The sequence below is a fragment of the Nomascus leucogenys genome, chromosome X (assembly GCF_006542625.1).
Source record: "Nomascus leucogenys isolate Asia chromosome X, Asia_NLE_v1, whole genome shotgun sequence".
Lineage (NCBI taxonomy): Eukaryota > Metazoa > Chordata > Mammalia > Primates > Hylobatidae > Nomascus > Nomascus leucogenys.
The window spans coordinates 138,805,741-138,827,866 of record NC_044406.1 but is presented as its reverse complement, the minus strand read 5'-3'; the positions used below and the strand labels follow the sequence as shown (position 1 = coordinate 138,827,866).

The 22,126-nt window shown below is 60.9% G+C and overlaps 3 protein-coding genes across 9 annotated transcripts; 1 reads left to right on the top strand and 2 right to left on the bottom strand.

Annotated features, from left to right (window-relative positions):
* Positions 1-3,073: 3,073 nt before the first annotated feature.
* On the bottom strand, positions 3,074-7,090 carry SSR4 (signal sequence receptor subunit 4). Its single transcript, XM_030806461.1, has 6 exons — positions 6,896-7,090; positions 5,094-5,212; positions 4,026-4,100; positions 3,742-3,831; positions 3,431-3,496; positions 3,074-3,238 (listed from the first exon to the last, which is right to left on the bottom strand). Exons 1-6 carry the CDS (start codon positions 6,969-6,971, stop codon positions 3,134-3,136), a joined length of 531 nt encoding a protein of 176 aa, XP_030662321.1. The 5' UTR covers positions 6,972-7,090; the 3' UTR covers positions 3,074-3,133.
* A 50-nt stretch (positions 7,091-7,140) lies between these two features.
* IDH3G (isocitrate dehydrogenase (NAD(+)) 3 non-catalytic subunit gamma) lies at positions 7,141-15,847 on the top strand. 2 transcript variants are annotated; one of them, XM_030806460.1, is made up of 13 exons: positions 7,141-7,413; positions 10,779-10,820; positions 11,055-11,066; positions 11,344-11,441; positions 11,813-11,925; positions 13,451-13,511; positions 13,631-13,763; positions 13,989-14,122; positions 14,433-14,535; positions 14,639-14,785; positions 15,138-15,232; positions 15,315-15,375; positions 15,640-15,847. In XM_030806460.1, the coding sequence occupies exons 1-13, from the start codon at positions 7,333-7,335 to the stop codon at positions 15,739-15,741; spliced, it is 1,182 nt and encodes a 393-aa protein (XP_030662320.1). In that variant the 5' UTR covers positions 7,141-7,332; the 3' UTR covers positions 15,742-15,847. The 2 variants fall into 2 exon arrangements, with proteins under 2 accessions (XP_030662320.1, XP_030662319.1); XM_030806459.1 differs by lacking the exon at positions 15,315-15,375.
* Positions 15,848-15,852: 5 nt separating this feature from the next.
* SRPK3 (SRSF protein kinase 3) lies at positions 15,853-22,071 on the bottom strand. 6 transcript variants are annotated; one of them, XM_030806455.1, is made up of 17 exons: positions 22,033-22,071; positions 21,755-21,838; positions 21,035-21,211; positions 20,254-20,384; positions 19,986-20,094; positions 19,769-19,856; positions 19,391-19,478; positions 18,715-18,821; positions 18,475-18,640; positions 18,347-18,372; positions 17,729-17,861; positions 17,400-17,639; positions 17,219-17,319; positions 16,756-16,863; positions 16,610-16,679; positions 16,440-16,532; positions 15,853-16,277 (listed from the first exon to the last, which is right to left on the bottom strand). In XM_030806455.1, exons 3-17 carry the CDS (start codon positions 21,184-21,186, stop codon positions 16,093-16,095), a joined length of 1,797 nt encoding a protein of 598 aa, XP_030662315.1. In that variant the 5' UTR covers positions 21,187-21,211; positions 21,755-21,838; positions 22,033-22,071; the 3' UTR covers positions 15,853-16,092. The 6 variants fall into 6 exon arrangements, with proteins under 6 accessions (XP_030662315.1, XP_030662314.1, XP_030662313.1 ...); XM_030806454.1 differs by lacking the exon at positions 22,033-22,071 and having other exon boundaries at positions 21,035-21,214; positions 21,755-21,901; XM_030806453.1 differs by lacking the exon at positions 22,033-22,071 and having other exon boundaries at positions 21,755-21,901.
* Between the last annotated feature and the right edge of the window lie 55 nt (positions 22,072-22,126).

Below are 22,126 nucleotides of genomic sequence, written 5' to 3'. Positions count from 1 at the left end.
ATGGAGAAACCCCTTCTCTACCAAAAATACAAAAATTAGCTGGGCATGGTGGCAGGTGCCCGTGATCCCAGCTACTCAGGAGGCTGAGGCATGAGAATCACTTGAACCCAGGAGGTAAAGGTTGCAGCGAGTCAAGATCGCGCCACTGCCCTCCAGCCTGGGCGACAGAGTGAGACCCCGTCTCAAAAAATTTTTTTTTCATTTAAACTTTTCTAAGTACCGAGATCTGGGCAGCAAGTCAGTGACGGATTAGATGCTAAGAAGGTTGTGAGGGGAAAGTCCCAGTGCCTGTTCCCAGAAGCCTGGGGTCCCACTGCAGGGAAGGCTGGATCACAAGGGTGCCAGCCGCCTCTCTGCCGCATAGCAGCTCTGGGAGGGAAAGCCTGGCATATCACACCCCACCAGCAGGGAAGGGGGAAGAGGCTTGCTGGCTGGATGGCAGGAAGGGGAGTAGAGGGCAGGGGCTGGAGATAATGGCTTCCCCCACCCCTCAGGGCCTCACCCCCATGGAGGCTTGGCATATCCAACCCTTGACCAGCTCCCTAACCCTGCCCCTTGGGGGAACAAGGCTCCAAGGGCCCAGCCCCTGCCACAGAGCATTGGCCGGAGTTGATTGGAGATGGAGGTCAAACTGTTCCCTTGGCCTCCCTCTAGCTGCTGGGGGGCTCACTTGGATGGTCCTAAAGGCACCCCCCCCTCTTCCTCTGGTGGGGTGCCCTCCAGTGTTCACGGGATGTGGGCTCAGATGGGCCTGGAGCCTGGAGTCCTTTGGCTGGTTCAGGGAGAGGTGGTGCCAGGAAGGCTGGCAGCACTTGGCTACCGATGCCCTGGAATAGCAACTTCACGTCCGGGTCCCACTGCCATCAGGCTTCATGGTGGAGCCAGAACTAAGAAGAGCAACTGGGCGCCCGACAGCTGCCCCAGTGCCTGCCGCACCCGGCCTGCCCTGCCCCAGCCACCCGCCCTGCACAGGCTGCTGGGTCTCCTCTGGAATCTGGAAACTGCATCTGCTGACGAAGCTGGTGTGGCCCCTCAGCCCCAACATTCCTGCTGCACTGTCCTGGGGTGAGCGCCCAGCTCTTCCTAGGAGCCCGCCCATTCTTGGCAGCCGGCCCCACCCAACCCCCTTCCCAAGGCCTGGGGGTGGGAAGAGGGCTCCCTGCTTATATAGATGACCTCCCTCCCCGAGACTCTGACAGACCCAGGTCACAGGCAGCCCTCACCTGCTCCTGACACCCCCGGCCCCTCACAGTGCTGCTCTCTCTGGCCACCGAGCTGAAGTACTGAGGAGCCCCTACCTCCCGGGCAGGTTTTGGGCCTTCCCTCCTTTTCAAGAGCAGCCTTGGCCGGGCGCGGTGGCTCACGCTTGTAATCCCAGCACTTTGGGAGGCCGAGGCGGGCGGATCACGAGGTCAGGAGATCGAGACCACGGTGAAACCCCGTCTCTACTAAAAATACAAAAAATTAGCCGGGCGTGGTGGCGGGCGCCTGTAGTCCCAGCTACTCGGAGAGGCTGAGGCAGGAGAATGGCGTGAACCCGGGAGGCGGAGCTTGCAGTGAGCCGAGATTGCGCCACTGCACTCCAGCCTGGGTGAAAAAGCGAGACCTCGTCTCAAAAAAAAAAAAAAAAAAAAAAAAAGAGCAGCCTTGGCTGAGCGCGGTGGCTCATGCCTGTAATCCCAGAACTTTGGGAGGCCAAGATGGATGGATCACCTGAGGTCAGGAGTTCGAGACCAGCCTGGCCAACATAGTGAAACCCAGTCTCTACCAACAATACAAAACATTAGCTGGGTGTGGTGTCAGGTGCCTGTAATCCCAGCTACTCGGGAGGCTGAGGCAGGAGAATTGTTTGAACCTGGGAGGTGAAGGTTGCAGTGAGCTGAGATTGCACCATTGCACTCCAGCCTGGGTAACAAGAGCGAAACTCTGTCTCAAAAACAAAGAAGCAAAAGGCAGCCTCTCTGGAGAATTCCATTTCTCTCCAGTAACAGCCAATGGGTGACCCAGATGTCAGGACTTTGGTGGCTGGTCCCAGTGGACTCCCTGACACCTTGGAGTAGGCACTGTCACTGCCTTGCAGCTGAGCAAACCGACTTGGGTCCCATGGCTGGGAAGGGCTCACCTGGGATTTCCACCCAGTCCCTTTGGACTCCAAGACCCTCACTGCCTCACGGGCCCTCAGTGCCACTAAGGAATGCCATTAGCTGGTCAGGAGCCAGCATGTGCCAAGCTGAAAATCAGGCTGATGGGAGAGGTGCGGGATGAACTGCAGGTGTGGTGCCAGGCCGGGATGCCTGCCTGGTGTCCTGAGGGCACGCGTGCTCTTGGAAGAGGGGTCTCTAGGAGGAAGTGATGTGCCCCTCACAGGTGGGGGTTTTTTTTTTGAGACAAGGTCTCACGCTCTGTCACCCGGGCTGGAGCACACTGCTGTGATCATGACTCACTGCATCCTTGACCTCTCCAGGTCGAGTAGCCGGAACTACAGGCGCATGCCACCACACCCAGCTAATTTTTCTATTTCTTCTGTAGAGACAGGGTCTCGCCACGTTGCCCAGGTTGGTCTCAGACTCCTGACCTCAGGTGATCCTCCCACCTCGGCCTCCCAAAGTGTGGGGATTACAGGTATGTGCCACCACACTTGGCCATGGGTGTGTATTTTCTCAATATCCCATGAAGGCACAGCACACGGGAAGCCAGGTGGCGTGGTCAGGGTGTGGAGTATGGAGGGGCTGAGCCCAGACAGCTGCACGCCACATGGGCAGGGTGGGGGCACTTGCTGTGCCCATGAGCAGCGCAGGGAAACCCCTCTGCGTGCGGAACGGGCCTGGGGCTTCCAACACAGGAGCCGTGATGAAGACCAGGCTGGCTGTTTCCCCATGGAGGCTGTGGGGCCACCTGGGGAGGAGGTGGCCAAGCCCACTGCCCTCACCAGAACCAGGAGAGAGTCACTGGGAAGGTGGATACAGGGTTCTGTGGGGACTAGACAGGGGGCTTCACTGGGAGGAGGGACGGGAGTTCTAGACGCTGGGCCCCCAGCTCTCCCGGTCGGGGGAAGGCACAATAACGCAAGCCAGCAGCCCCAGGTCCTGTGATGTTTATTGACGGAAGCAAGGGCAGGGCTGGGGTGCCGCCCTCAGGCCTGGATGTGGCTCTTTGCGCTGAAGGCCAAGTAGTAGATCACAAGGCCGATCGCCGCAGCCAGTACCTCAGTGGACACCCAGGGCCCGTTCCAAGTGCCCTGAAAGAAAGGAGATCGCAAGCCAGCTCAGGGGAGTACAGGCGAGCAGACCAGCCAGCCCTGGTCCCCCTCCGCCAGGGGAACCAAGACATGCTGGCCAGTCACGGCCCAGCAGCAGAGCTGGGGCTGTGGAGAGGATAACCTTCACTTAGCCCAGCGACCCCAAAAAGGAGGAGGGACCAGGCCACTCACCCGATGGTCCACGCTGACTGTGAACAGAGGCGGGATGATGGAAATGTCCTCATTATTCCTCTGAGCCTGCAAGGGAGGTGCTGGGCTCAGGGGTGCCCAGCGTGTGGCGGTGGGGAGGGGAGGGGAAAGAGAGGTCGGAACACCGGCACGAGCCCCAGAAAAGGAAAGGAGAGAAATGGGCGAGAGACACTGAGGAACAGACAGGATCACAGAAAGGCCACCCAGCTCAGGACTCACTGCCAGCACCTCCCAACCCGGCCCATCCTGCTCCCCAGAGACAGGGGAGCACAGTGGGCTACGGGAGTCCTCACCTTCCTGAGGAGGCTGTAGGACTCCTCGTCGAAGAATCTGACCTCATAGGTGCCTGCGTGGGCGCTCTTGTGGTCTAGGCTCCAGGACACCTGGGTTGGGTGTGTTGAGCAGAGTATGGGCAGAGTGGACACGGAGGAGCCACCCTGCCCACCAGTGCCGACACTGGAGCACTCCAGCAGCCAGAGCCCACGGCCCCTGGCCTTGGTTGATCGGCCACCCCTGGGGCTTCAGGTCACACCTGGGAGCAGGGAGCCCCCTAGCAAGGGAACCATTGGCCCCTCACCTGATAACGCCCCACGTCCTGGCCTCGAGTGACAGGGAATTGTTTTCCACCGACGTCAGCATAGAGAGCCATGTTCTGGGTGAGGGGACAAAGGCAGGGTCACCTTCTGCCCCCTCTGGGTGTGGGCAGAGGAGCCCTGTGTGCTGCTCACATGGCCTGCAGGAGGGCAGGCTAGGCCCAGTTGGAGGCTGCAGTGTCCCTGGCAGGAGGTAGCAGGTAACACTCACCAATCCCGTGACTGACCCTCTGCATCGGTCCTCCCTATGGGGGCACAGGGCCAGATCCCCATGGCCAGGCCTAACTGGACGCATAGGAACCCTGTTGACTGTGAGCAGGGGCGGGATGATCAAAAGGGCTGAGTGATTTCCTGAATCTACAAGGGAGGTGCTGGGGTCAGGGGTGCCCAGTGGGCTGCCCAAGGGGTGCTTTACCCTAAGAGGGCCATACCCAAAAAAGGCCCCATTTCCTTCTTTGGACTTTTGGGAACACAGGTCAGGGGCCAGAGCCAAGGCCAAGGCCAAGGCTCCTGAATCTTGAAGTTAGAACACCCGAAACCCCGTCTCTACCAAAAAATACAAAACTTAGCTGGGCATGGTGGCGAGCACCTGTCATCCCAGCTACTTAGGAGACTGACAGGAGAATCGCTTGAACCTGGAAGGTGGAGACTGCAGTGAGCCAAGATCATGCCAATGCACTCCAGCTGAGGCAACAGAGTGAGACCCTATCTCAAAAAAACAAACAAAAAACAAAAACAAAAACACCCACACAGACAAACTGGCCGATGGCAACCGGGGTGGGCTGACCCCCGGCCCTTTCTCCCGGTCCAGATACTCATTCGGGAAACAGTGGGTGGTGAGCCCAGTGTTACCTCGTGTAGGCACAGCACACAAAGCAGGTGAGGAAGGTGACCTGTCAGCACTGGCTAGGATCTGGCAATCGCTGTGTCCCGATCTCTCCGGCACCCCAAGAGTTGGAATCTTGATTCTCCCTCTATCGACATGGGTCCCCCATCAACTGGCAGTGAGGAGCGCCCCCCACCCGCCCTCCGGTCTGAAACCCCAGTCTCACCTGGACCCTGTTCTTGCATGTCAGGGAGATCTCCACAATGAAGACGGTCTCGGTGGAAATGACAGCGTCAGAAGTGGTGTAGTAGGAAGGGGTGATCTGGGGCTCCAGGCAGGCCTCGGCTGCGGGGAAGAGGGAGAGATGCCTGGGTAAGGCCAGCTCGAGTATCCCGGTCTGAGGGCAGGATGGCCCGGCCCTGCCTCATAGCACGGATCAGCTGGGGACCCACGGGATTCTCCTGCCCCTTCCAGGTGGGATATGCGAGACAGATCCAAGTGCTCGGTCACAAATGCAGTGGCAACATAGGTGGGATGGCTGTGAAGGAAGGCTGGGGAGGGGCAAGGCCGGCTTTCTGGAGGTGTGCAGGAAGAGTGAGTGAACTGGGGGCAGGTGGGGGCTGGATTCACTAGACAATACATGCCAACACTTGGACCTATGACACGGAGGCCCGGGGGCCAGGCCAGCCTCAATTCAGAGCCACAAACGGCCTGGACGAGTTACTGAAGGCATCCTCAGCAGAGACATCGGGGGTAGGGGCTGCAGGTAGGCAATGCACTGGGGCTTTCAAGATGAGAGAAAGGGTCTCTGCCCCCGGCCAGTTGACAGAAGGCCAAGACCGGCCCCAGCGTTTCCTGAGAAAGTAAACGGGAGAGACTCTGGTTCCAGAAGCACAACTTGTTAGCTGTGAGAGAAAGGACCTTGCCTTAGCCTTCTCCATAACCACAGAGGCCCAGAGTTAAGGAAGGCTGCCGCCTACGTCAGAGGGTGTGAAACAAAGGCTCCCCAAAGTGGGAACGTTCTCAGCCACCCGCTGTCCAAATGTGGTGCCCCGGCAGAACGATGGCTTCAGCAGAGGACGTCAGAGAAGGCTCTGGGTCTGGACCACAGGAGGCAGATCCCTAGGAACAGCGTGGAGGCAGTTCTCAGGGGCTAGATCCCGCCAGCCCTTCTGTGTCCTGCCCAAGTTGGGCCTGCTTCCTGTGGCGCAGGGGAGCCCCCGAAGGGTTTTATGGCCAGGCTTGTGCTCTGGATACGTCCCTGACTATAGCTCAGGGAATTCCTGAGGGGCAGATGAGGGGTGTGCGGAAAGGGAGGCCAGTTAGGCTGCCAAAACGTTGCAGGCAGCAAGGCTACTGGCCTGAAGGACGGCAGAAAAGGGAATGTGCAGAAAGCCGCCCCTGTCCAGTCCTGGCCCCCGGGCCCGGGGCTGGCTGCTGCAGCCACCTCCTAAACACACTCTGGAGCTCAGACCTCAGCCTCACGAATGCAAATCGACGGGACCCCTGGTCGGCTCTGTCGAAAACTCTGGTAAGGGTAAGGCAGGGCCCTCCGGAAAAGCCAGTCTTCGGCCAGGCACTCAAGGCCCTGCGCACCTTTGGCTCCCCATCTAACTCGCCCGGCTCTTGCTCCCTCTCCTCACTGAGGTCCCTTCCTAGCTTATGCGGCTCCTCCAGCCCCGTTTTTGGCCGCGATCACTCAGCGCTACAGAGCTTCGCTCCGGTCCGACCCCGCAGGGAGCCGGAGCGGGGACATGTGTCACGTTCCGTGCTGGAGCTTGGGGGCCGGGCGCACCGTGGAGGCTCGGGGACTCCTCTTCGTATGAGCAGACAAGGAAAAGCCGGGCTGCCAATAAACGTGCGCGAGGTGCTTTGGTCCCCCCGTCCCAAGGCCGCCTAACTCTCGGAGGAAGGCCCGGCCCGCAGCGACGGACCCTGAAAGGCCAGACCCCCGCATCCCTCCTCCCCCCAACACCACCTGCCGTGGGTCAGAGGCTCGCAAGAAAGAAGTCCCGGCTGGGCCGCTACCTGAGCAGCGGGAGAGGCTGGACAGCAGGAGCAGGGCCAGGGCGCCGAGAGATGCCAGAGATGCCATCGCCGCCATCGCCTCTTCTCTGCCTAGAGGAAAAGAAAACGAGCTCCCATGAACACGAGGGGCAAACGAGGAAGAGCGACACGTAAGTGGCAGCGGCAGCCAATCGTGCACCGAAGGGCTGGGCCGGCATTGTGACGTCTCTGGCAGCACTGACGTGGCCCCTCCCCGAGCCAGGGGCCCAGCTGGTCGCGGTCCCCCCTCAACATGGCGGCAGCAGCGCTCTAGGCGCCGGAAGGGGGCGTGAGATCGGTGCGACAGCGCGCGTGCGCAGTATCGGGTCCGCGCCTGTCCCCGAAACTTCGCACCACGTCGAACTCTCGCGAGAGCGGCATCTGCGTGTTGGGACGTGCGGAGACTCTGACTTTCCGTCATGGCGCTGAAGGTAGCGACCGTCGCCGGCAGCGCCGCGAAGGCGGTGCTCAGGCCAGCCCTTCTCTGCCGTCCCTGGGAGGTGAGCAGGGAAAGGGCCACGGGACCGCGGCAGCGGTCGCGGGGGAGCGGTGGGGTAGCCGCTCCCGATGCAGTCTGGAGTCCGATTGGCTAGGAGCCCCACCAGGGGCGGGGAAACGGCTTCGCGCCGGGGTTGATTGGCCGCCTCCGCTGTCACTGAGGGGATTGGCCGAAGTTGGCCCTGGGCCGGCTCTCCCAGGGGGTCTGCATCGGGTGGCTGGGGGCCCCGGACGGGCAGGGAGAGTGGGCCACGGCGGCTGTCACCTCCTTAGCATCCTTGAAGGAGCCCTTCTGAGGCAGTCACTCACGTATCCCGGCCCGCCTTTCTCAAACCGCTTCGGGAATCCGGTTCCGGGACTCAGGTTTCTCCACGGGTTCCCCTCTCGTGGACCGCTTTGCCACCTGTCCCGGTGGCAAAGAACCGGACTTTGCCAGTCATCCCCCATCCTCCTGCAGTCTTAGAACCCCAGATGCCTTCCCCTCGAGGCGCCTGGAATGGTAAGGAGCTAGAGTTTCTGAGGCTGCGGGGGTTTTGCTTCTGCTCTTCTCCGTCTGCGGTCTTGCGTATTCAGGTCCGAGTCTTCTTTCCTTACACTTATTTAAGAGGAGGTTAATTTAGGTCCTAGGTGGGCTGGAAACCATCTGAAGCAGCACCTGGCCCTGATGGGTAAGAGGTTTGACCTCTAGGCCATGCTCCCACACTGAGCCACTGCGTGGCCTTAGGCCACTTCCTCCTCTCTCTGGGTTCCAGGTTCCCCTTTGGAACCCAGAGGGGAGGAGACTTCATGTTCTCAAAGGGTCCTGTCAACTCTGACCTTCCAGAACTCCGTGACTTTGCTGCCACTTCCCAGGGACATCTCTACTAGCTATGTTTTCTCCTTCTGATCTCTGGGGGAGACTGCTTGTGCCTAATGAAATTCTCTTGACGATGCTGACTTCTCCCACCTTGCTGCTGAAAGGACGGCAGTATATAGTGGCTTTCCAGAGGCTCTGATGGCTCCAGCAACTGGGCTCCTGTAGGCTCTTGGTGAAGACATGTGCCTCCTCCCTGACCTCCTCTGTGTGTGTGCCTGTGTGTGCGTTGGGGTGGGAGTAGGGGACAGTGAACGGTGGGTAGGTGGGCAGTGCCTTGCCCTGAGACTGACTGTCCTGGGTATGAAAGCCCTTACAGAGGAACCCCAGGTCTTGGATCCCACTGATTTGGACGCCATGGGAAAACATGCAGCCACCATTGACACATGGTCCAACAGAAATATGCCAAAGAGAGAAGCCTCAGCAGGCATAAGATGTGGGGTGTGGATGTTCTTTCTTTCCGTGGAACCATGAAAGGGTGATGGGAGAGTGGGAGGCGTGTGCATAGTGCACCCTGCCTCACACCTGGCTCCTTTGATTGGTGGCTTCACAGGGAAGTCAGGGCACAAGGCAGAGCCTTTGCGACCTCCTGAAGGAAGGTGCCTGCATCTGTACAGTAAGGTCAGGGAAGTCCATCTGGAGCGCTCTCTGGGTCTTTTGCCAAAGCCCAAAGGAACACCTGGCACAGGGACCGGGTGGCGGAGAGGTTCAGCTCAGCCCTGGTGGTGATGTTGCCATCTGTGAGGGAGGTCCATGCCCTCAGGAGATTGGCTTGCTGCCACAGCTGAAGCCCAGGAGGAACTACTGCTGGGAGCTGCAGGGGTCCACCCGTGACCTCCCAGGGACACCAGCCTTGAACTCTGACCTGAGGGGCCAGTGGGGTGAAGGGGCAGGCGTGCTGTGTGGCACTAGCTACTGTGAGCAGCTCACACGCCTCCTCTCGCCTGATCTTTCCAACAGTCACGGAAAGTAGGTACGTCCGTTCTGTGAATTGCAGATGAGGCCATGAAGCAGTCTCGGGAGGAGTGGATGGTGGATTTGGACCGAGGCCTCCCTAGTCTCCAGAACTTTCTTCATTTTCTGATGTGCTTGTTCACTCAGGAAATGTTCCTTATGTCCCAGCTCTGGGCCAGGTACTGTGCTGGGTCCTAGGGTGACAGTATTGGACCACACTGACTTGGCCCCTCCTCTCGGGCTCAGGGGTTGAGGAGGGAGCAATGCAATGATAACCTAGGGAAGGGGGTAAGTAGGGCCTTAGGATCCCAGCTCAGTAGCCTTAGGGCATCAGGGAAAGCTCCCTGGAGGAAGGTCCACCGAAGCCGCCTTCTGCGTGCTTACAAGAGCCCCCAGATAAGATGATTTCAGATGTTGACAAGCGCTAGAGAGAAGACAGAAAAGTCCTGACCGTGCCTGTGGTTGCAGATCCAGGTGCCACACAGATCAGCTGAGCTACCCTCTCCTAGCCCCTGGCTTGGACTGATGAGTGGTACACCTGCACTGCCAGCACTCGTGCAAGTGGGCCCCTTGCGAATGCCGGCCAGGTACACACAGACAGGGAGAGGTCAGACTCCGCCCGAGCCTTCTGGACTTCTAGCAGGAAGGCATGGCTCTTTGGCCAATGGCTGTGATGCTTCTGCCATTGGCTGGAACACTTTGCTGCTGCCTGGTGGTCACGTGGCAGGGCATCCCCAAGTGACAGGGAAGACCTTGGCTCTGCCACCATCTCAGGTGTGTTCTAGGTGGGGCTTCTTCCAGGACAGCAGGTCACTTGGCACCTGGCACATTTGGCTCAGGCAGCTTTGGCTCTGAAGCTGTCCGGCATTTCCAGTCAGGGCACTGGGGACATTCGGCGTCCAGCAGTCCTTTCCAAAGGCCTTCCCAGAGTTGGGTTTCTGTTATCAACCTTCCAGAAATGGCTGGATGTCCCTACACATTTGTTTTCGATTTCTAATGCCGAAGGGCCATTCTCCAGGGGGCCAGCAGTGCTTGTCTCAGGGAGGCCGGAGACTGGGTGCTACCTTCTTATCTCCCTATTCTGCTTTTTCTGTAGCGACCACATACTGCTTTTGTAATAAGGAAAGGTGATCAGCGAAGTGATAACGTGACCGTTGTCATGGATCTGTGGTTTGTTGTAATGATTTCCCTGCTGTACCAGGGTTAGTTTGCCAATTTTTGCATGTTACAAACATCGCTGAGCAGGAATAACTGGCCAAAAAAATAATCAGAAGCAAAAAAGAGGAGGGAGGGCAGGGACACACCTTTCAAGAAATTTTCCGAAGAGCTGAAGGAGGCAGGAGGCAGGAGGCTGGAGCGCTTTCTGCTTTCCAGATGCTCCAGCGGGCCGGCCCCGGGGACAGAGGCTTTGGAGCTAATTATCTATTGTGCCCCTGGCAGTGGGTCATACTGCACAGACGGGACCTGCGTGGGCACAGTGGGGACGGTCCGTTTTTCCTTGCAACTTGGCTTTCTGGGCTAGACATCAAACCAACCACTGGCATTTGGTCTCTCTGCCAGGTTCTAGGCGCCCACGAGGTCCCCTCGAGGAGCATCTCTTCAGTAAGTACCTGCCCGTGCCCACGCATGTGTCTGTCTCCATGTGGCCGCAGTTGTGCACGTGTGTGCACGGCCTGTGTCCTGTCCTCTGAGACGCGGTCTCCAGGGCTTACCCACCGCTCTTCTGGGAGTTACACTAGCCAGCACCCCCCCGGGAAAAGGTCCCACTTTCCTGGTCACGGCCTTGCTCTGGGAACCTTGGCTGATTGTGCCTTCTTCCTTTCTCCTCCTTTCTAGCAACAAACAATTGTGAGTATTCTTCTTCTCTGCCTGTTAGGTTTGGGGGGGGCTCTTCGTTCCTTTGGGGTTGACTAAATTCCAGGTGGGGGTGGGCTGCTGCTGACCCAGGAGCCCCGGATGAGCAGCCCTGTCTGGGACGGGGCTGCCCCAAGTTGGCACCTTGTGACGGGGTGGCCTGTGGGGTCAGCGCCAGTGGGAAGAAGGGAACTGGCTGGAGCCTATGGGGGCCGAGCTGGGGGGCATGTGGGATCCCCGAAGGCCCATCTTCACCCTCTGCCTCCCGCAGCCTCCATCGGCTAAGTATGGCGGGCGGCACACAGTGACCATGATCCCAGGGGATGGCATTGGGCCGGAGCTCATGCTGCACGTCAAGTCCGTCTTCAGGTATGGAGCTCCTGGGTCCCCGCCTTGTCCTCAGCCAGGGGGCCCTGAGGACTTTGTGCCAAGAGGGGCATTGCACCCAGAAGCACTCGGTGAGGCCATGGCAGGACGACCTGTAAGCCCACGCCTTGCGTCCCATGGCCTGTGATACCGCCAGACTGGCCTGGGCTCGGGGAAGGCGGCACCAGCCCTGCCACGGTGCGCATTGTGGAGTTCAGGCGCATCCCCATCAGTCAGTGAAGGTGGGCCCAGTCCCTTCTCAGTCAGAGCCAGGTCAGGGCAGGTAGCAACAGGAGAGAGGTAGCCTGAGCGGGCTTCCTGGAGGAGGTGTGGGGAGGGCCTGGGCCAGCCTCCCTGACCCTGCTCTGCCTCAGGCACGCATGTGTACCAGTGGACTTTGAAGAGGTGCACGTGAGTTCCAATGCTGATGAAGAGGACATTCGCAATGCCATCATGGCCATCCGCCGGAACCGCGTGGCCCTGAAGGGTGAGCTCCAGGGCCAGGGGCCAGGATGGGGCCATAGGTGTGATTTCTTTCTTGACTTCTTCCTTCCTTGCTTGCTTTCTTGCTTTCTTGCTTGCTTCCTTGCTTTCTTGCTTGCTTTCTTTGTGAGATGGAGTCACTCTGTTGCCCAGGCTAGAGTGCAGCGGTGCGATCTCGGCTCAGTGCACCCTCTGCCTTCCAGTTTCAAGCGATTCTCCTGCCTCAGCCTCCCGAGTAGCTGAGATTACAGGCGCCCGCCACCACGCCCAGCTGATTTTTGTATTTTTAGTAGAGATGGGGTTTCACCATGTTGGCCAGGCTGGTCTTGAACTCCTGACCTCGTGATCCGCCCCCCTCAGCCTCTCAAAGTGCTGGGATTACAGGCGTGAGCCATCGTGCCCGGCCCGTGTGATTTCTTTTACCTCCCTCTGAGCTGACTCTTGTGGTGCCCTACGGCTCTGATTTCAGGGCTTGTCTGGCTACAGAGGACCCTTGTGCTTGGAGACTGGGTGGACGCCTCCTCAGGCGTGTTTGCGCTACGATGCTGGGATTCGAGTGAGAGCAGCTGTGTGTGTGCCTGTCCAGTGACAGGCTCCCTGATGGGTTCCCTCCCACCCCTCCTTCCCTCCTGAGACAGTCCTCTCTGCTGGGGTCAGCTTTGACCCTCAGCATCTTTCTTCACAAACCAGGTATCACAGAGATGGAGTTCTGACCCTCTGCCTGGCTCCTCGGCTGCAGCCAGCCTGGGGGTGGATGGCAGAGCCCAGGCAGGGATTCTCAGGGCTTCACTTGAGCTCCTTAAACTGCTTCCATTGCTCATTTTGCACACTCAGCCTATTACCTGCACCGTGTGAGGAGCATGTGAGCAAAGATGAACCCAGGAGGAGCCCCAGGCCCTGGCAGTCAAGTAGAGGGGCCTTTGTGCCAGCCACGGGGACCCCTGCGCTCTGAGTGGAGCAATCTGGGTGGGGTTCTGCTCACCAGCAGGCGGCCTCTGCTTGGCGCCCTCTGACTGCTGTCCTCAGCGGCCACTGGCCTCTGCTTCCCTTCCTCCAGGTGCCCTGGGTCGTAGGGCAGGGTCCGGCCAATCCGTGGCCTTCTCCAGGCAGCCCCTGCCTGCCCCTGAGTGTGGTGCCTTGATGCGGGGGCCTGGCAGTAACACCACCAAGGCCACCTTGCTAGCTCCAGCCTGGCCGGCCAGCCTGTTAGTAAAGAGTGGTCACTTTCTGTTGCTCCAGAGCCTGGGCGGGGAATGGCATGGCTGCCTGGCTGGTTGCCAGCCTTTATTCATTTATTGACTTGTTCATTCCGTCGTTCAGTGGTTATTCATGGAGCACCTGCTGCACCAGGTGCCCTTTGAGATCCCTGAGCAGGTAGCCTCGTGGGGCTTAGGCTGGAAGTTGCATTCTAGTGTTCCATGAAGCATTTTTGCTCCCCAAGTCTTCTCCTGACCCTGGCAGCCTTCAGCTGCCCTGCTGAGGTGGGGCGGGGATGGGCAGTGCCACTGAGCCTGTGTTGTGTTTTGTAGGCAACATCGAAACCAACCATAATCTGCCACCGTCGCACAAATCTCGAAACAACATCCTTCGGTGAGATCTGGGTGTGCGGGCTGGGGGCTCGGTGAGGCTAAGGTGAGGTGAGCCAGCGGAGTCTGGCTGCAGTCAGCCACCCGTCAGGCCTAGCAGCCTCTTTCTCTGTCCCCTCCCAGCACCAGCCTGGACCTCTATGCCAACGTCATCCACTGTAAGAGCCTGCCAGGCGTGGTGACCCGGCACAAGGACATAGACATCCTCATTGTCCGGGAGAACACGGAGGGCGAGTACAGCAGCCTGGAGCATGAGGTGTGCACGGGGGGCCCGAGATGAGCCCCCCCAGGGTCAAGATTAAGGGGAGAGCTTAAGGAACCAGGGACAGGTGTACCCTCAGAGGGCAGGGGCTGTGCCCGAGGGAGAAGCCAGAAATAGGCAGACAGGGTTGCTTCCCACAGTGGCCCTGTCACGCCAGCTCGTTTGGCCAGTGCTGCTCTTCGGTAGCACGTGGGTCTCTTCTCCCCATGCCCTCCTCAGAGTGTGGCGGGAGTGGTGGAGAGCCTGAAGATCATTACCAAGGCCAAGTCCCTGCGCATCGCCGAGTACGCCTTCAAGCTGGCACAGGAGAGCGGGCGCAAGAAAGTGACGGCCGTGCACAAGGCCAACATCATGTATGTCCCCTGACCCCTCTGCGAGCAGTCCAGAAGCAGCTGCAGCGGCCTACTTGAGCCTGCTCTCAGGGATTTGTGGTCCAAAAGCCCAGCTACCCGCCAAGAGGCCACTCCAGGCGAGTGCCCTGTTGCCCTCGAGGCCTTGCCAGAACCCACACTTAGGGGAGGTGGGGTGGGATTCTGTCCATTTTGCTGGTGAGGGACAGGTTAGAATTCAGACCCCAGCCTCCTGGGGCCCTCTGCACACCCCGTCCCTCCGGCTGACTGTTAGGATGGCCAAGCTGGTGTCCTATTCCTAACCCGCCACCAGGAAACTGGGCGACGGGCTTTTCCTCCAGTGCTGCAGGGAGGTGGCAGCCCGCTACCCCCAGATCACCTTCGAGAACATGATTGTGGACAACACCACCATGCAGGTATGAGCCTGCCCAGTGCTGCCCCCCTGCCCCGAGTGCCCTGGGCTTCTCCCACCCATGCTCCCGAATCTGCTTCTCAGCCAGCCCCCTCCTTGTCCCGCAGCTGGTGTCCCGGCCCCAGCAGTTCGATGTCATGGTGATGCCCAATCTCTATGGCAACATCGTCAACAACGTCTGCGCAGGACTGGTCGGGGGCCCAGGCCTTGTGGCTGGGGCCAACTATGGCCATGTGTACGCGGTGTTTGAAACGGTGAGTGCCGGTGGCAGCGCCGCGGCTTGCCGCCTTTCTCCTGTTCACAGACTTAGTGAGGCACACTCATCCCATCCGGTTAGCCCTTTCAAAGTGCATGATTTAGTAGTTTTTTGGATATCCAGGGTTGTACTGCCGTCACCACCAGGTCATTCCAGAACATTTTCACCACCCCACGAGGAAAGCCTGTCCCCATAAGCTATCTGTCCCCACACCCTCCCCCCAGCCCCTGGCACCCGCTGGTGGGCTTTTGTCCCTGTGGAGTGGCCTCTTCTGGACACGTCACAGGAGTAGAGTCACTGCCCGGCATCCTTCTGCCTTCCACCCACTCTCCTTCGTCTTGCCTCCCCAGGCTACGAGGAACACCGGCAAGAGTATCGCCAATAAGAACATCGCCAACCCCACGGCCACCCTGCTGGCCAGCTGCATGATGCTGGACCACCTCAAGTGAGTGGCTCCCGGTGTCCCTCGAGCCCCTGGCCAGTCCTCCGGGCCCCAGGGACTGAAGGCTGGCTGTCCCATCCTCTAGGCTGCACTCCTATGCCACCTCCATCCGTAAGGCTGTCCTGGCATCCATGGACAATGAGAATGTGAGGTTCCCCTCGTACCCTACCCTGCTGCCCCACCCAGCCTCCCCCTGCAGCCTCCTGTAGCCCGCCTCATGCACTGACCGCAGCCCCCAGGGGAGGATGGTACTGGATCTGGCACCATCTTCTGGCCCTTAGCTGGTGCCACTTCCCTCCTGTGGCAGTCCCAGTCCTGCACGCCACAGGAGACAGTGGGTAGCCCCGGGCTGCCTGTACAGTGAGGGGTGGCAGGGCCTGGCGTGTGCCAAGCCTGCCTGTGTCCTACAGATGCACACTCCGGACATCGGGGGCCAGGGCACAACATCTGAAGCCATCCAGGACATCATCCGCCACATCCGCGTCATCAACGGCCGGGCTGTGGAGGCCTAGGCTGGCCCGAGGACCTTCTTGGTTTGCTCCTTGGATTCCCCTTCCCACCCCAGCACCCCAGCCAGCCTGGTAGGCAGAGCCCAGAATAAAGCACCTTCTCCCTAGACTTGACGTGGGCCTCCCTCACTCCAGGCACCGATGTTCAGTCCACACTTTATTAAGAAAGGAATACACACACTTTCTCCGAGAGCCCTCACGGGGGTCTCAGGCAGAACACGCTCTGAGAGCCGGGCCTGGCTCCAGCATCTCTCTGCCCTGTGGTTGTGGAGAGCTGGCACCCAGCAGGGTGGTGGGAGCTGTCCCGCTTTTCCCTCAAGGCACGGAGAGCTGGAGGTGGAGCCGTAGCCGGGCCTAGGGGTTGAGCCAGGGGTGCTGGAGGCAGTCAGCGGCACTGGCCCGCTTTTCGGGGATGTACTCCATCATGGGCAGCAGGAAGGCGCTGAACTGTGTGGCCTGCTCTAGGGGCCACTCGTACTTTTCCATGAGTACCTCGTACAGGCCCCAGTGCTTGAGATTGTGGATGTGCCGCAGCTCTCCTGCGGGCAGGCCAGCGGGTGTCAGGCTCTGTCCCTGTCCCTAGGCCTGCCTTCTGCTTAGGCCCTGGCTCCTGGGACCCAGTGTTCCCTCTGTTGCAGAATCCAAGGTCCCTGTCCCACCCTCCCTGCAGCCACATGGCCTGAGCCTGCCCGGGCCCTCACCTCTCCGGTTGAAGAACTCCCGGGAATAGCGGCCTGAGAGGGCGAAGGCTGGGGGGATGTCCCCCAGAAGCTCCACTATGTGAGCGATGTGGTCTGTGGGCCGAAAGAGGAGGTTGGGGGCAGGCAGGCCGGGAGGCTGGGAGGCTGAGCCCAGAGCCCTCATCCCTTACCCTCATCACGACTGTAGTCTTCTCCAGAATGCGGCTCGAACAGGTAGTCACCAGTGGCCAGCTCGAAGGCCTGGAAGGGGGAGGAGGTGAGGCTGCTGGCTGGTGGGCTGGTGGCCCTGGGCACAGGGCAGCCCGGGCGGGCGTACCATGCAGGCCGTGCTCCAGATGTCTGCTGGGGGGCCATATTCGGCGCCGATCAGCACCTCGACGGCCCGGTATTGCCGAGTCTGGATGTCCTCCGTGAAGTGCTTGTGCTGGAAGCAAGGGGAGCCCTGGGGACGGGCCGGGGCCAAGGCTGTCCTGCCCCCACGGACTCCTACCCCACCCCGATCCACCTACCCGAGGAGCTCGGTGGGGTTTGCTCTGAGTCTCGGGGTCCCCAGATCTTCCAAGAGGGACAGGCCCAGTGATCTGAGGCTGAGGCTGATCCCTTCCTAGTGGCCCCTGCCCTTGGCCGTGGCCCCAGTGCTGTTGACTGGGCAGGAGCGATGCCCACCCAGCCGACGGTTCATGTGCACTGCAGACTGGGGCAGGGCTCCCCAAGAGTGGCGCTGTGCCTCCACCCTTGGACCAGGGCCCCCCACTCTACTCTCCCAGGCTTGCTCATACCACCCAGCAGGCGTTGCCCAGGTCTGCGATCTTGATCTTGATCTTATCTGCATTTTGGGGCTCCAGGGGGTTCACCAGGAGGTTCGAGGCACCGAATGGTGCTGGGGAAGGCAGAGCAGGGAAACTGAAGTGGCCCGACTCCTGCCAGCCCTGCCTGCCCACCACCTGCCACCCAACTTACTGCTAGGCGACAGGAGGCCCCCGGTCTCTCGCTGATTGGATGAGCCGGAGAGGATGGAGCAGGAGGCAGGAGAGAAGAGGGAGCCAGAGAAGCCTGAGGTCTGTGAGCCAGGGCTGAGGCTACGGCCGCCCCCCGGGGCAGGGGAGGAAGAGGCTGGGGAGGGACCTGCTCTGGCGCCCCCCGGGTGGCAGCCTGAAGAGGAGGTGGAGCCGCTGCCCCCGTCTAGTCTCAAGCTGGAGTCTGGGGAGACGGGGTGGAGGCAGCTGCTGAGCAGATGCCCTGCAGCCTTTGCTGCACTCCACGGCCCATCACCCCCTGTGGCCCCTCACCCTCAGCCTGGGCCGCGGCCTCCATGGCCTCCAGCCTCTGCAGGTCCCGCAGCCGCTCCTCCAGCAGCCGCTTCTGCTGTTTCCGTTTGCGCCTCATCTTCTTCCTCTTGTTTTTGGACAGCTTACCGGTCTGCTGTCAGAGCCAGGGTCACCCCAGGGTTCCTGTCGCCCGCCCCAGTCAGCATGAAGTGGAGGTTTCCCTGCACAGCCGCCAGGGAAGAGGCCTCTCCGGGCCCCAGGGCTCCCATGGACACCAGAATGTGGCGCCAGCGCCCCTTGGCACCAGCTACTCACTACTCTCCCTGCCTCCCCGCCTGTGGCCCCATTAGGAGTGGGAGGACCTGGCCGGCCCGCCTCAGGGTGCTCTCTGTCCCCTCTCAGCCCAAGCTAAGGCAGGTGGAAGTGGCCATTTGGGGAAGACAGCGTCCTTTCACCAAGAGCAGTTTGGGGCACTTGACCCACCCCGGGGATCACCCTCAGCCCAGCCACCCAGCCTTTCGGGATTACCACCGTGGGAGTGCGTGAAGGTGGGGGGTGGAGCCACTGTGGCTCCAGAGATGGCCTCCAGTTGGCTCGGATGGGAGACGAGGCATGGGAGAGAGGGGCCCCCCAACTTACCAAGACCTCCTGGGGGGCAGTGCTGACTGGGAGTGCAGGTGAGGAGCAGGGGGACAGGGAGGAACAGAGACTCAGGCAGGAGTTCAGGCCCAGAGGCCCTGACCCAGCCCCATGTGGGCCCTTGGTACCTATGGAGCGGGAGGGGGGCGGCGCCCCTGCCTGTTGCCACTCAGTGGCCTCGGCGGCCAGGCGCCTGATGTAGGCGTCCCCCACACACAGCAGGATGTTCTCGGGCTTAATGTCCGTGTGGATGATCTTGCACTTGGTGTGGAGGTAGTCCAGGCCGTGCAGCACCTGTGGAGAGTCGCACCTGACCTCCACCAACTCCTGCCCAGGCCAGGCTGGGCAGGCCAGTGGGTGGCACTCACCTGCCTCACGATGCTCTTCACGCAGGGCACGGGCAGGCCCTGGTAGTTGGACTTGATGATCCATTTGAGGAGCTGGTGGCCCAGCACCTCCAGCACCATGCACACATCTGGGCTGGGAGTGAAGGGCGGCCAGTGGGCACCAGCTGCGGCACAGGCCCCACCCACCCTCAGCTAGGGGAGCAGCAAGGCTTGGGCCGTGTGGAGGTGGGGAGGCAGGGCCTCCCCTGGGCAGTCCTGGTCACCATTATGCTGGTGTCATCATTGATAGTGTCCCTGTCACTCTTAACAGGTATGCCAGTTGGGATGGTGCATTTTGTGGTCATCCTAGAGGTGGTGCTGGAGGAGCAGGCACAGAGGCCTCTCGGGCCAGCCCACTCCCATGCCAGTTATGCCATAGGGCCTCTTGGCAGTCCCCCAAAGGGAAGGCAGTGCCACAGAGACGGCACCTGCCGTTTGGGGATAATAGCAACATCCATCGACGCTAGCTTGTTACTGCCTCCACGTAAACACAATTACCCGGGGGCGGGGTCATGCCAGAGGCTCCCGTTACTGGGAGGGATGCAAGCACATTGTGCGGATGTGCAGACAGGCTGTAGCAGCGAGGGTCCCCCCCCCCCCCGCCCCGGTTTGCCGGCCCTTGGCTGCCACACTGCTTTGCTCTTCCTGCAAAGGATACGGACTCCATTGACTCCTGAGATCCTGAAGTCATCAATGAGCTGGACAATGGTCTCTCTTTTGGGGTCACTGGGGTCGCTGTCCCGGACCTGGAGTAAAAGCCAAGGGGCCACAGATGGTTCCACCCTGCCCTGAAGCCCACAGCTCCCTTCAGTGTACCCTTCTCCTGCTCCAGCTGGGCCCCGCTGGAAGAAAGGCCGCCAACCCCTCCTGTCCCTCATCTGTTCCTCCAGATCCTCCCCCTTGGGCACAGCCAGCTGGAGGCTGCCCCTCGGGGAGCCCCGCCCTGCCCCACAGAGCCCCGGCAGGCCTTGCACCCGCATTGCCAGGCCCCAGGCAGCTCCAGGGGAGCTGGGAGTGGGGTAGGGAGGTGCCTCACACATTTCAGGAGCTTGATCTCATCCACAGCTGTCTCCGTGTAATGCCCTGCACTCTTCACCACTTTCAGGGCCACAAAGCGCTTGCGCCTGCAATACCGAGACCCTTGTCGGCTGTGGCCCTGGCAGGACCCACGGCGGGGATCAGGGTGGCCCCAACCAAGCCCAGGGACAGGATCCCAGCCAGTGCTGGGCCCAGGAGGCGAAGGAGGCACTCACTGGATGTCCCAGCAGAGCCAGACGGTGGAGAAGTGGCCCCAGCCCAGTTTGCGCACCACGTGGTACCGCCCATTGAACAGGTCGCCGATCTTCACAGGGTAGTAGCCGCCTGACCAGGGGAGATGATAGATCAGGGTGGAGGGGGTTCTCACTACCCTGGGCCCCCGAACACCTCGGCCCCATCGATCGTCTGGCCCATGTGGGCCCAGGGCTGCCCCGGGTCCCTGCAGTGGCCGTCAGGCCACATGTTCCCAGGGCCAAGTCTCACCCTTGCAGTAGTCCTTGGGGTCTTCCTGTTCCTCGTCGTCGGAGCCCAGAAGGCCCTGCAGCATCTGAGGCACCGGCGTGGCCAGGGCTAGTTCGGAGCCCGAGGACTCGGGCCCGCAGGAGGCCTGTGAGCTGTGGGTGGGGTGGGTGGGCAGTGAGCAGGAGAGACGCCAGGGGCTCCGGGTGCCCGAGCAGAGCCCTACCTGCTGCTGCTGCCGCTGCCGCCGCTGTCCCTGCCGCCGCCCGTGCTGGCGCTCATCCCGGCCACGCAGCCCGCAGCTCCGGTGCCCCGGGCGGCTGCTCCTGTGGGGCCCGGCCGGGGCCTGCGAATTTATAGCCTCGGCCGGCCGCTGATCTCACCCGCCTTTATAAATAGCCTCCCAGCTGCTCGGCTGTGGGCAAGGTATGCAGCGCGGGGAGGGGGCGGCGCGACGGCAGCCCCAGAGACTCTGGCCCCCAGGCAGAGCCCCCCCCCCGCTCCAGAGACGAGGGGGAGGTCCACGCGGGGGTGAAGCAACCCGTACCCCAGGTCGGGCTCCCGTTCTCTGGTGCGGACTGCGGGGGTGTGCTCCACTTGGCAACCTGGTCCTTAGGCCAAGCCCCCGCCACCTGTGCCCCTGTGGGCATCCTCCTGGAGGTGCCTCTCTCATTCCCATGGGAACCCCGTCCCCGGCTGCTCCCAGCCGCTTCCTGCTGCTTCTATGTTTCATCAGCCCCTAGGACAAGTGGGAGCCCAGTGCCCTCTGAATGTGGCGTCACTGGGGACCCCTCATTTCCCCTACCAGAGGCAACAGGCCTGCTGAAGGGAGGCCTGGGAGCTTGCCAGCCCAGAACCTGCTCCTGCGACGCTGCCTGGCACTCTGGCTCCCAGCGCCTGCTCTTCCTCTCCACCATTTGCAAGGTGCCTGCCGTGGGCTGCTCCATAGCCAGACATGGGGGAGGCAGCAGGAAGCTGCTCGCTGCTGGGGACAAGCAAGCCCATAGCCACTTCCCCATGAGTGTGGTGGTGACTGAGGGGCCTGTGACCTAGGGGCTGCATCCTGAGAGACCAGGAGCAATTGGGTCCCCAGAAGCATCCAGGGCAGCACAGGGCACAGTGGGGCAAGGCCTGCGGCCAAGATGCGTTCCAGCCCTTCACGTGCTGGCCACGGCTGCCCCATAGTTCGGGGGCGGGGACTAGAGGCCCTGGTGTCTGTAGGCTTAATGTGGAGCTTGGGTGACACGGCGGTTGGGGGTGGTCACTGAGCTTCTGCTCAGCAAAAGATCACTCTGGCCACTTCAAGGACAAGGGAATGGAGAGACGAGGGTGGAGCTGGGAGGCCAGCTGGGGCCTGACAGAGGAGTCCCGATGAAAGGGAGGGGGCTCAGCAGAGAGGGTGTTTGTCCCAAGATATTGGTGCAGTGTCCCTGTACCAGTGTCCGTGAACTGGTAGGGGTGGGCCAGGCATTGGTGGAGGGGCCAGCGAGGTCAGGGAGTGGGAAGGAAAGTGAAGCCCGGGTACCTGATGGCCTCTCTTTGTCCATGGGTAGCAGGTCATAGGCATGGGGCTGAGGGACTCTCAGTCAGGAGAGCACTGAGTCAGCTCCTGCAGGGAGAAGCAGGGACTGGGGATTGGGCCAGGTGCGGTGGCTCATGCCTATATCCAGCACTTGGGGTGGGCGGTGGCTCATGCCTATAATCCCAGCACTTTGGGAGGCTGAGGCAGGCAGATCACCTGAGGTCAGGAGTTTTGAGACCAGCCTGTCCGACATGGGGAAACCCTGTCTTTACTAAAAATACCAAAATTAGTCGAGTGTGGTGGCACACGCCTGTAGTCCCAGCTACTCGGGAGGCTGAGGCAGGAGAATTGCTTGAACCCGGGAAACAGAGGTTG

What these genes read in the sequence shown, in the direction of transcription:
- SSR4 (XM_030806461.1), bottom strand. Translation starts at nt 6,971, where the DNA reads ATGGCGGCGATGGCATCTCTGGCATCTCTCGGCGCCCTGGCCCTGCTC. An exon ending in CAGCCTCTCCCGCTGCTCAG is followed by an intron (nt 5,213 to 6,895) that starts GTAGCGGCCCAG and finishes TCTTCCCCGCAG; the next exon opens with CCGAGGCCTGCCTGGAGCCC. An exon ending in AGGACGTGGGGCGTTATCAG is followed by an intron (nt 3,832 to 4,025) that starts GTGAGGGGCCAA and finishes CACCCAACCCAG; the next exon opens with GTGTCCTGGAGCCTAGACCA.
- IDH3G (XM_030806459.1), top strand. Translation starts at nt 7,333, where the DNA reads ATGGCGCTGAAGGTAGCGACCGTCGCCGGCAGCGCCGCGAAGGCGGTG. An exon ending in CACGTCAAGTCCGTCTTCAG is followed by an intron (nt 11,442 to 11,812) that starts GTATGGAGCTCC and finishes GCTCTGCCTCAG; the next exon opens with GCACGCATGTGTACCAGTGG. An exon ending in ATGATGCTGGACCACCTCAA is followed by an intron (nt 15,233 to 15,639) that starts GTGAGTGGCTCC and finishes TGTGTCCTACAG; the next exon opens with ATGCACACTCCGGACATCGG.
- SRPK3 (XM_030806455.1), bottom strand. Translation starts at nt 21,186, where the DNA reads ATGTCTGGCTATGGAGCAGCCCACGGCAGGCACCTTGCAAATGGTGGA. An exon ending in CCCCAAGGACTACTGCAAGG is followed by an intron (nt 20,095 to 20,253) that starts GTGAGACTTGGC and finishes TCCCCTGGTCAG; the next exon opens with GCGGCTACTACCCTGTGAAG. An exon ending in TGGCTCTGCTGGGACATCCA is followed by an intron (nt 19,857 to 19,985) that starts GTGAGTGCCTCC and finishes TCGGTATTGCAG; the next exon opens with GCGCAAGCGCTTTGTGGCCC.